General features: G+C 38.5%; 1 protein-coding gene across 1 annotated transcript; it reads left to right on the top strand.

The window, feature by feature from the left end:
* The first annotated feature begins 4,416 nt into the window (after positions 1–4,416).
* Positions 4,417–11,727, top strand: sano (CABIT domain-containing protein serrano). The gene is made up of 2 exons (XM_090374037.1): positions 4,417–4,946; positions 9,177–11,727. Exon 2 carries the CDS (start codon positions 9,255–9,257, stop codon positions 11,340–11,342), a length of 2,088 nt encoding a protein of 695 aa, XP_090230163.1. The 5' UTR covers positions 4,417–4,946; positions 9,177–9,254; the 3' UTR covers positions 11,343–11,727.
* Positions 11,728–12,082: the final 355 nt, after the last annotated feature.

Raw genomic sequence — 12,082 nt, 5'->3', positions numbered from 1 at the left:
AGTATTGCCAAAATGTTGGAAGTGGATAATTGTCCAGGATGTCCTGGTGTTGCACAGCATTCATGGTTTTGTCGATAATGACTAATGGGCTCAACGACGAAAGGAGCTGCATACCGTGACATTGCTTCCATCAAACTTCATTGTTGGGAGGATACAATCAGGAAGGAACTGTTCCCCTGGCATTCGCACACACCCAGGAACGGCCATCAGACTGGTAGAGTGCGAACCTCGACTAGTCTGTCCATAGGACTGTTTTCCGCTGATCTACAGTCCAGAATTCGCGCTCCTTACACCATGTTAATCTGCGTCTAGCATTTGTTGAGGTGATCAAATCTGTTGAACTGTTGAGGTAATTCTGTAGAACGTGTCATCTTGCATGCCCGATTTTGCAATTGTCTGTTCGAAGCTCAGTGTGTATATTTATAGTAGGTTCTGCGACGTGTTGCATGAATAGGACCTGTTTCCCCATCCATGGAGGTGTGTCCGGATATTAATGGTAAGGCAGTGTATATAGTACATTACTTATGTTTGATTCAAGTATTTCGAAACGAATAAGGCTTATTTTTAAGAAAGCATACGTCTTATTGTATGACATTTGAGACTGGTTGTACATTAAGCTGCTAAAATTTCAGTACATCTTTCAATGGAGATGTGATAATTTTGGCATTTTTGGAATCAGCAGATCAATGTCATTTATAATCGGCAACTTTTGCTCTGAATGTACGAAAATAATTTTGTTGGCCAGTGTTATTATTATCCAAACGTTAACTAATATGTGCACATAAATCTCCATGTTCAGAACAAACTCAAGATCCATTGCTAAAGGTTCATATTTAAGAAATCTATGCAATTCAAATGCAAATGAGCCACATGGAGATCCTCTAAGATACTATTCCTAATACTATGGCCAGGCACTGCATGCACATTAATAGAGACATACCGAAGCCAGATTTCCCTTCCCGGGTCTCATCACCTAAAAGAAACCCATCGTGTATTCGTTTTTCTCCACCAGATATGTTCTTCGAGCGCTCCATCCAGATCATTTGACCCGATGCAGTTGATTCAATCGCAAGATAAATTGATTACCTCTTTGAACTCAGCTGTAGTTGCGTCCATTGAAAGGCGATGCATGTAAAAGGTGTATTTGCATTCTAATTTTGACGTTGCCTCTCAGGCATTCGCCGCTCTTCAACAGCCGAGCCACACCTGTTTTGATCGTCTGCAAATGACAATATCGAGGTGCTGTCATTGAACTGAGTAACGCATCCAGTAACTTTATACCAGTAACAAAACCCCACTGGCGCGCTTACCACCTAAAGGAAAAAAAAGAAATAAATAATAAAACACACACACAAAACTTTGACCTTTCTTTGCGAGAGAGGGCTCTCCACTGATGTCGAAAAGGAAACAATAGGGAACTGTTGGGTGGCTCTAGTATGAAATTTCATTCGTGATAGAACTGAAGGCAAGTTGAGAGAAAAGTAAATTTTAAGAAATTTATTCCAGATCGAATCCAAACCCAACTTAGTCAAGTGCCTCCACTCCGATAGATTAAACCTACCTCCAAGTGGACCAGCTTTAATAACATTTCTAAACCAATTCACGGAAGCTTTGAAGGTGTTTAATATTATTAAATAATTTTGGATAAAAATTTAAAATATATTAAATTATTTAAAATTTATTTAAATATTATTAGCTGAATTATTAGACGTGTAAAATTAACGTCATCATTGTACAGCAACGTTCTAACACCTTCAATTTATGGAATGAGCGAGATCGTTTTTTATAAATAATAAAAAATAAAGGACCTAAAGATGATCCTCGAGGAACTCCCGCTGGAAACAAAATGGCTCGAGAAGTATGCCCATTGGGAATAATTTGATATTTAAAATCAGATATTGTATAATTATGATATGAGCTCTTTTAAAATATGAAGAATAAACGCCATCTTTTATTGATTTATTAAAAATATCAATTTTAGATTGAAATAATATGTTAAATGCTGTCGTCATTAGAGTCCAAATTTTGAGATTCGAGCTTAATTTTTATTTAATCACGATGAACTTTATGAAAATTTTTGAACTCTTTCTAATTTCGTATTTGATTTATCTGCAGAAATATTAAATATCACTTCCTTGTGATCTCATGGAATAAAATTTCTCAATAGAAGAGATGAAATGTAAGGTTTGATATCTGCTATTGATTAGATTATCTTTCCCAATTAAAGTTTCCTGGAGCAATCGGTAGCATTTGAAAATTCCCATCAAAATAAAAACGCTTATAATATAAAAATGAAATTAAAATATTAAAAGGGTTGCTTAATATTTATTTTGAATTATTGCTACTTTTTCTAAAAAAATCAGTCGTATATAACATGAATTGTTCTATAATCGAACACCAGATGGCGCTGCTAACTAGCATTATTTCTAGAACGAGCAAAATCAGTTATAAATTAACGTGATTCAAGCACAAAATAAAATCTTCCTCTCTCTCCAATCCTTCCAATTATTCCTCGTATTAATAAAGCGTACTTTTAATATTTATTGTATATTTAGTATAAAAAAAATTAGCGGATAATCATATTTTCAAAATTACTTATTAAAAGTACGTCATAATACATTACTGTACTTAGAATGATATATGATTAAAGTAGGTGGATACGAAGTATATGGCTCGGTCCAACGACGCCACCTGTTGATAAAGTTTCTAATCACAGTTGAATTATCTAGAATATTTTGTGATTAAGTAATATACGCAGATGTTTCGAATAAAACCTAATTTTTAATGAAAAAATTAATTTTACTTATACATTATTCGCTTTATCACTGCAATTTATTTCACTATCTTTATTTATTAAACCAAATTTTAAATTAATTAAAATTCTAAACGATATTTTAAAAAAATCTAAATTTATTAAACTTTGAAGCTATATTTAAAATTTTTTTAAATTAATTAAACTTTAAAATTTAATTTAAAAAACGAAGTAAAAATCAATTTAATTTGAAATAAAACTTAATTAATCAGTTAGGCGATTAATTAATGAGATTAAAAGGGAAATGTGGGTCAAAATTAAAGCAGGCGCTGCGCTAGCAGGGCAGATACGAATGTGTAAACATTTAGGATACAGTTTTCGAAGAACAGACAAAAATAAAGAGTTAAAAGAGCGAATACTGTTCGAGTTAGTATTTATCTACGCTGTTTGTGCCCCACCTAAGTCTGGGTGGAGCTAAGTCAACAGCACAGCGCTGGTAGCAAAGAGATTTTGGTGCCATTGTCTGAGACACAGTATTCAGGCCGCAGAGGTAGATTCTTTTGTTAAACTTTGATCTCCTATTCGCGAACCTGGTTGTAGCAGTTCAGAGACACACAGCAGAACGTAATCTGTGATGCGACACGCAACGTGGAACTTATAAGCCAAGAAACTATACCATAGAAGGAAATACAGAGCATGAATTTCTAACTTGGGTGAAAGGAAGGAAGAAATATAAATATAAAAAGGAGATTTGGATGAGGAAAAGTTATGAATTCTTTTAACCATCCATAAATTTACCTTTAGACATAAATGGATCATTCCGGATTAAACTGGATTTATTTAGATTAATAAGAATGGGATTAATGTCGATTAATTTAAGGTTTGGATTAATGCTTAGATTTGGGTAAGTTTAAATTGAATTATCTAGATTAATTTAGGATTTAGATTATTATCCGTGTTAGATAAGTTTGGATTATTTGGTTTATATGGAGTTAGTACTTTACTACTTTGTTTAATATGGATGAAAGTCGGACTAATCCACATAATCCTACCTTAATTTGGATTAAAGTATGATTATCTCAATTAACCCTTAGATTAGCCCGTTTTTATTAATTAAAAGCTAGATAAATCTTTAATTAATGTAAATTAAATCTAAACTTTAAAGAGAAGAATCAGAAATTGTAAATTTGGATATAATGAATCTGACCCATTTTGGAAAGAACTGCTTGAAGATGTCGTTTTTACTTAGCGGCTTGCAAGAAGGGAAATTTGATCAGGTGTTTAGCATTCGCACCAGGCTGTGTAAATTGAGCGGAGAACACACTGCAGGGAAAGTTGTTCTGCACGTTTACTCGGGGATAAGAGAGAGAGAGAGAGAGGGAGATCTGATGGGGGGAGGAAAGCTAAACAAAATCTAAAAGAGCGAACTCCCACTTTCTCCTGGTTTCATTTCTTTCTCCGCGCACTGCAAGGCAGGACGTCGTCAGGGATGTTCTGGCCAAACCTGTTTCCGCAGAAAACCTGGGCCACAACTGGTCTTGGACGAGTCCACTCCCATTGCGCGGGTAAGATCAGAGAAAGTTCATAAGGCTTAGGGGCGCGCCAACCGAGAAACCAGCCATTCCGGTGTTTCTGTGTGCGTGTCGCCGACACTGTCAGATGACGCGACGCGCATGTAGTCGCAAGGCTAGCGACCCGGAACGCTAGCATTACTCAGGTGAGCGAGGCATCTTTTCCCTCATACTGGTTTTGGCAGCAGCTGGGCAAGCGGTAATTGCTCGCCTCGTAACGAACAGTCAGCACAGCTGGCGCGGGGCTATGGGACCTCCGTACCCTGCCGCACTTGGATACTTTCTATGTTGACATTTTCGATCACGTGATTTACGGGATGTCCGTGTGCGACCACTTGGAATCTAGTCTTGTCATCAGTGAAGGTTGCTGGCCGTGTAGCGCCTCTTGGAGAGATATTCCAGACTTGTGGTGTGCAGTTTCCCTTCCTCCTCCTCCTCCTCTTGGGGATAGTGTGGTGCCACCTTCTCACAAACCCCATCTCAACGTACCTTAAGGACCTACTCAACTGCAGTGAGTTTTCAGCTTTGTTATGACGTCGATCGCATAGGATTGTTTGAATCTCGGTTACGACTCCCTTGGACACGCAGTATTCATCGGATGCTTGTGGGATGTCGCAGATAAGGTGAGCAAAAGGCGTAAGGGTGTGGTCCTTACTCCCCCACGCTTTAACTTGGCGAATGTTCGCGTTTAATGCCTGACAAATATCAGCCCTTGTTTTATTAACTGCTACTGTAAACAATCGAACAGATAGTTAAGCCTAATTCATAGCCGTTTTCGTTTGAAAATGGCACCCGAAACTGTTTCCTCTTTGCATATTAAGAGAAATGCCTTTGTGCAATTTAAGTTCTTATGATAATTCATATTACTTTCATAAGATCAAACAAAAGATCGTATCCATCATTTAAATATTGTTTTATGGAAATGAGCAAGTGAACATGTGCTCAGTTATTTTATACTAAGTAGTTTATATCTCTAGCTATCTAATAATGTGTAAATTCTTCTTAAATTGGATAATTTGGGTCCTTTCCTGTTACATGTAACATATATTATAAACAGATAAGCGTTGACCATCCTACGTTTGTTTGTTTGTATGAGAAATCTTAATTAGTTTGAGCGTATTTTATATGTTGAAGCCCTACACCTCTCTCTGTATAAATCTAAAAACTTGTCTGCTGTCTTACAAAATAAGTTTAATCTAGCCTTAATTGTCAATAAGATCTTGTGAGGGATTTTCAACGTACGGTGGGGGTCGGAGGGGCAAATTTAGTTACCAACGTATTCAACTAATATTGGCTACAAAAATTCAAAGATCGATGTTTGCACAAAATCATCATTAATAAAGAAGTCCTATGGACATGTCCTAACTCGAAAAAAAAAACACTTTATGACCTTTTTTTGAACTATTCACCTTATATGAAGCGTGTTTGATGTACATACCGAGAAGAAGTAGGTGTGCAGATGAAGACAAATTGTTGGTTAACTAGCCATGGACAGCCTCAAGGGTTCCTCCGAACAACAAGGTCACGTATTGCCCTTCCTAAGAAAATTCTGGCTGTTAACTGTCAAGGAAATGAGGAGAATGCATAAAAACGAATAACTGACTGCTCGCTGTCACCTGCACGTGCTGAACTCTCGTGCATGACATGCATGATGGGTTAGCGGAACCCCTCAGAAAAGAGAGAGAGAGAGCGGATGTATCGGCGAAGGTTGATAAAGTTGGTCTACCTTGCTGTTGGTAGTACGTAGACTGTTCTGGTAGAACCTTAAATTAGACTGGCGATCTCTCAGAGTGTCTTACTGAGCATTAAGGGACCAAGGTAGAGGTACAACAACGACTATGTGAATGCTAGAGTTATATATACAAGGGACTAACTAAAACGTCAAGTACGTTTGTAGGTACCATCAGTGTTAAGTGCTAATTTTTTGTGGGCATCAATATCAGACCCATTTTTAACAGCCACGTGCCTTCACCACTCTCCGAGAGAGATTTATATATATTGTGTACTTTTTTTTTAAACCCATCCCTTTGGTTTCCGAACATAATCATTGAATTTTTGATGCATTTCGTATGAAATGGTTACATATGATCGGATGATGTCCTCTACTTGGGTTATGGTTAGGGAAATTCCCATAGACGTGGACCCAGGACCACTTTATGGCTACATATGATCGGAAGGTGTCCACTACTTGGGTCCTTGTTAGGGAAATTCCCGTGGACGAGGGACCACTTTAATAATTCGATATATTTCAATACCAATTGCCAAAAGATTATGGTTTTTTACCATCATTTTCAAAAGGCATATTGTACTCCTTTTTAACCCTATATCAGTACGCAGCACTGCAGTAAGTATACCACATGTTAATAACTGCTGGTTTTTCTCCCTCCCCATCTTTATTTGTACATATAGATCAGTACTCGACAAATATACAACATATAAAGGCTCATTTAGAAAGATACAATACTTTATCCGAGCCCTGATTGTTTTTAACGATTCAGGACACAGAAAACGAGTTTTTCCATCATCTCGGATTATCATTCTCCAGTAACTCGCCCTCTAGCGATGACCAATTCTTTTAACAACTGGAAAATAAAACTTTACGACGAGCTGACAGATAAAGACAATGGATATCTCCAGGACATTTTGAAACAGCAATAATCAAGATTGCAACTGCATGCCCAAATGTGCACGGTGCATTATGGGAAGGATCTTCGTAAATAAACATCGTGCTTCGCACACACAACTCGACATCCGGGTTTTTCTTTATTACGCTCTCGTATACCTACAAAGTAGTCACCTTCGAACTCCCACTTCAAACGCATAACCGTCCTTGAACACACTCTTATAGACAGCTGAAGGATTTTAAGAAAGCTTCTAGGCATGTAGATTAGAGACCCGACTGGTGTAACAGGGCTCTGGAATTCTAACTGCGATGTGCGCAAGCGCGCGCGCACACGCACACACACACACACACACACACACTTCGGTACCACAGTGCACGTCTTAGAGATTTCCAGCTCTCTGTATTGTGATATATTTCAAATTGGAGTACCCGGAAAGAAAGAAAGAAACATTCCACCTTCTCTAATACAATAATGGACGTCAATGACAGTAGTTATAATCGAAGAATATAAAAACGCCATTGATATCCTATGGGATCGTTTGTATTATCGTGGTTGTGTGTGCGAAGTAATGAACGTCCTTAGAAGTGTCCTATTTTTCTAGGCGTGTGGATACGATTGCAAGGCATTCTTGTTCTAATGAACAGTACACAGAAAGACAATGAGGCTAATACGCTCAAGCGATTTTACCCGAGGGGGAATCGCCTCCGAGTTCATGAATAAGTGACCACACGAACGCGTACTTGTGGAGAAAGAAAAAGAACAAAATAATAAATGAAATCCTGGTAACTTTACGATTATTACGTGATTTGCATAGAGTAACGTTTAGTGATTAGTTCAATGTCTATAATCATCCAAACGGGACACAGAAAGTGGAATTAAAATATCTAAATTTAACAAGTTAAGGATTTTATTTATTACAAAAAGGATAATTTAAATTTAATTTAAAATAAAAACATCATAAAAAAGAGGCATTAAAAAAATTCGAGTGTCCATTAATTAACCGAAAATCAGATATTAATTTTGGTTTGATTTCTATTGATTTTTATGCGCTTTCATTTATCCAAACGAACTTTATTGTGTATTAAGATGCAGTTGACAAACCCTGTTCATTTCATTAAACACAACAATAAAAATTATAACAATAAAAGCGCCACGTGTAAAAGCGCCATTGTAACAATAAAAGCGCCATTATTAACAATAAAAGCACCACGTGAACTCAACATCTGCAAGCAACAATCAGCACAATGAATTGTTATATTCATTAGTTGCGTAACAATTAAAGAACTGAATGTAGATTCTAAAATGTGTTTCCATGGAGACAAAAGTGTCGATTTCTTTAAGAATCAAAAAATTGTCAGTTTTTTTATAAAAAAACAAAAAGTGTCAGTTTCGGTTTCTCAATAGAAATGGAATTTTGTTACAGGAAGTTAATTTCATATCTTCTCTTTTTTTCGGGTCAATAGGAATGCTAAGATATATTTGGAAGCAATTTTCAATGCATCCTTAGATCTCTATTTATGGCGAAAAACCGCAACAATTTCCTAAAAATTTTTCCCAGACGCTTTTCACACTTGAAGAAAAGGAGAACGCACATCCTCTTTCTCCTGCAAAGCCCCGAAGCAACAAAGTAACTAAATAACTGTCACACCATCTCAAATCCCCCCCTTAAGGTACCGGATAATGAGGACGGCTGCAAACTCCCACCACTGGAAAATTACTATTATTGCAGCCCTTCTAGCGTTCCACCTAACGAAGCTTGCTAATCGGCTTGTTCCCGACATGAACTGCATCTTTATTTTCTGCATCTACCTGCTCTGGTTGTCGTGACTGACCTCTTCTTCTAAACACTCTTAGGCGTGCTTGAAAGGGGTGGAGTCCCAACCCCCGCTGTATTTTCTTTTATTATTTGTACAGGCTCATTCGGTTCATCGTCACAACATAATGCCCCTATAGTATGACTGTTTAAAAGCGTTTGTTCTGTAAATGCTGCGAACTTCTGAGCTAATTCGTCTCATTGCAGGCCCTCTGGTGTCAGTAAGTTGAATTATTTCTTAAGTCAATATGGTAATAACCATAAAGCCTAAATATCAACATTATAAAAAAAAGGAAGATCGGATGAAGATATTTTTTGCTATTTTTCTGATTTTAAATGTTTACTTGGATATATATATGGATTTATATTTAATGTGTGACATTTCCTGATTTTCTTTCTTGATTTTTATTCGTTAGGTTCGTCCAATGAACATTGAGTGGTCTTAAACTGTACTTCGTTCTTATTCAAAGAAATCCTATCCAGTCCAGCGAAAGATGGCGGGAAGTGAAGCCAGCGCTTACCTTTCTGCGGTGAAGTGGGGCGACGAGGGTTACTATCTCAAAGAATTCACCCAGAAGTTCGCCCTTCCGCAAGTGGCGAAAATCATCAAAGGCCAATACATGAATTTGGGTGTGCCAAGTTTGCCGTCTCCGTCCCTCAATCAAATTGTGTTTCTGGCATCCGGCGGGAAGAGAATCAAGGTAGCCGCGCAGTGTGTCAAGTTTAAGGACAGTCGACGGGTCATACCCATTGGTCCAAAGCTTGCCATTCCGGACAACTACGATGGATGGTTCGAAATCCTCTCAGAAGACGGGAGAGCCGTGAAACACATCGAAACCGTGTGCGACCTGGCCAGAAGGTTCCCCGAAACGTGTTTACTAAGGGAAAGTGTCAAGGCCTACGTATCTAGAGGGGATGACGGGGAGTGTGTTAGCGACAAAATGAGAACAATTTCAGCCGGTGAAACTTTGGTTCTGGTGAGTGAAGATCTCGCTTCTCCTGCTAGAGGGAAATCATCCAACAGGTTCCTGAGGTGTTTTACGTCTAAAGGGGAGACAGTTTACTTGGGTCTCGAACAGAGGGGGAAGTTCAGCCCCATAGCCGGTGAAGAAAACATCTCCGGTGTACACACAATTAAAAATCTACTCAACAAAAGATTTCCACTGATGGTAAGACTCGTGCATGGAAAGCCAGCCAACGGACTAAAATCCAATTCTCATTTTGTTCCAGAGATGCGTCTGTACTCGTTGTTTGAAGAAGAATCCATTGTGGCTCTTCCGCTCCTTAAGGACTCGAGTATCGTTGCCCTTCCGCCATCGGCCCCGTTGAAAGTTCAGGCTCCGAGAAATTCGGACTCTTTGGTGAAGCTTCGCGAGTACTCCATCCTGGCAGAGAAGTGTAAACAGATGATGCTGGAGATCTCGGATCGGATCCAGGTGTTTGACATTTCCCTCAGCAAAGAACTTAGATCGGAGTCCAAGCCTAACTATCCTTATTTCCATAACCAGAGAATCAAAAACCTTCCATATGCTCCACGCATTAAAAGAAGCATATCTGGACCTCCTGGACAGTCAGAGGGTGGTGGAGAGAAGAAAAATACAACGACCAACGCCAGTGACAGTGATAAGAAGAGAGAGAACAGTCCTGTAGACTATCGATACGATGAAATTGATCAAATTTATGACTACGTAAGAGGGTTTGCACCACTTCCAGAGAAAATCAAGAATGAGTTCGATGGGGAGCGTAAAGAGGTTCCAGAAAATTCTAACTCCACTCCGACATCGCCTATCGAACCGGTGGAAGCTTCCTGCGAAGAAAAACCTGAACCACCCCCAATAGAAACCATCCCAGCTAGAAAATCTTCGGCAGATGAAAGCATCACATCCCACCAGAAAATTACAGTGAGTATCATCAACAAAGTGGCTCCTGGAAAGCCTGTGGAGCTGAATTGCAAAGACAAGGACCCTCTGGAGGATCATATTTACGAAAAGATCGGCAAAAAGTCCGATGATTCTAAAACTAATGGGATGGGTGAAGGTCATATTAGAATTCCAATACGCTCAAGTAGTGGTGGTAAGATTCACTTGGGAAACGTCGGAAACCATTTTTCCAACAACAAACTGTTCATCAAGAGTCCTGCTCAGCAAAGGGTCCCTCACAAATCTCGCTTCTTCAAATATTCCAAGAGTTCTCCTCTTCTGAAAGACGTTCCTCTCCAAAAAGTTCCAATCAAGAAGACCGTAAGGAGTAAGTCTTTGACCACATCCCCTTTATTCAACATACGATACAAATCCTTGACCAATCTTGCCATCGATTTCAACACTTTGGACTCGAGCAACTCCGGAGGACAGACTTCCTCTGGATCAGGAGGGTCCAAGGAGAGGAAATTATCCCGACCGAAGTCCCTCACCAATCTCTTCTGGGAGGTCAACCAAGTGGAAAACCACAACAAGTACAACTTAATCCAAAATGAAATTGCCAATGGTTTAGACAGCCGGAAGTTAATTTTTCCTCACGAACCAACCAGCAGCAAATTGATCAATGGATCTCATAGCAAACGGATCGGGACGTTGTATTTATGATTTACCATGGGTTAGGTGTATGTACATATATAGATAGATTGATTGAAGTCTCATTGGTATCTATTGGTTACCTAGACCTCTTGTGCCTTTGAAGATCCCAAGAATTCATGTCACAACCTGTGCCCGTAGTCATTTCTGCTTCTTCGACCTTTCCTTAAGATGTCTAAGTGTTTAAGTCCTTATGCTTTATTTCATAGTGCCAACAGAGGAAGTGCATGCGAAGATGATCTTCACTGTAAATAATGATTGAACTTTGAACTTCCTGTGTTAAACTGCTTCATTTGTGACTCACATTCTGAGCATGTGTATGATTTGCTGCTTGAAACATGAAGTGAGTGTAAGGTGCGATGCTTGGGTTGACTGTAGGTCACTCTCAATGGCCAAAATACAGAGCTCAATTACATTTCTCTGAATGTGATATTTGGGAAATAAATGCTTCCAAGTTTAAAAAAAAAAAAAGAAAGTGATGTATTTATGAGCCTCAAAACACCCACACAACAGAAACACAAGACAAAACATCATGACGTCATACGATTGTTGTACTTTTCAATGTTCTTAACAATTGCGCGCGTGAAACGTGAGAAAGACACGTGGTATATGAAATCAGCAACTCGATTTTTATTACTCGATTGTTACAATAGTTTTCATTGTTGCAATAAATTAAATTACTCAAAAAAATCTTTTTTTTTTTTTTTTCTTTTTTAACTCATGCGCAACATGAAAATTTCTCGTTCCACTGA

The sequence above is a fragment of the Mastigoproctus giganteus genome, chromosome 5 (assembly GCF_048544385.1).
Source record: "Mastigoproctus giganteus isolate SK-2022 chromosome 5, ASM4854438v1, whole genome shotgun sequence".
In the NCBI taxonomy this organism is placed as follows: domain Eukaryota; kingdom Metazoa; phylum Arthropoda; class Arachnida; order Uropygi; family Thelyphonidae; genus Mastigoproctus; species Mastigoproctus giganteus.
This window is presented reverse-complemented; position numbering and strand designations above follow the sequence as displayed.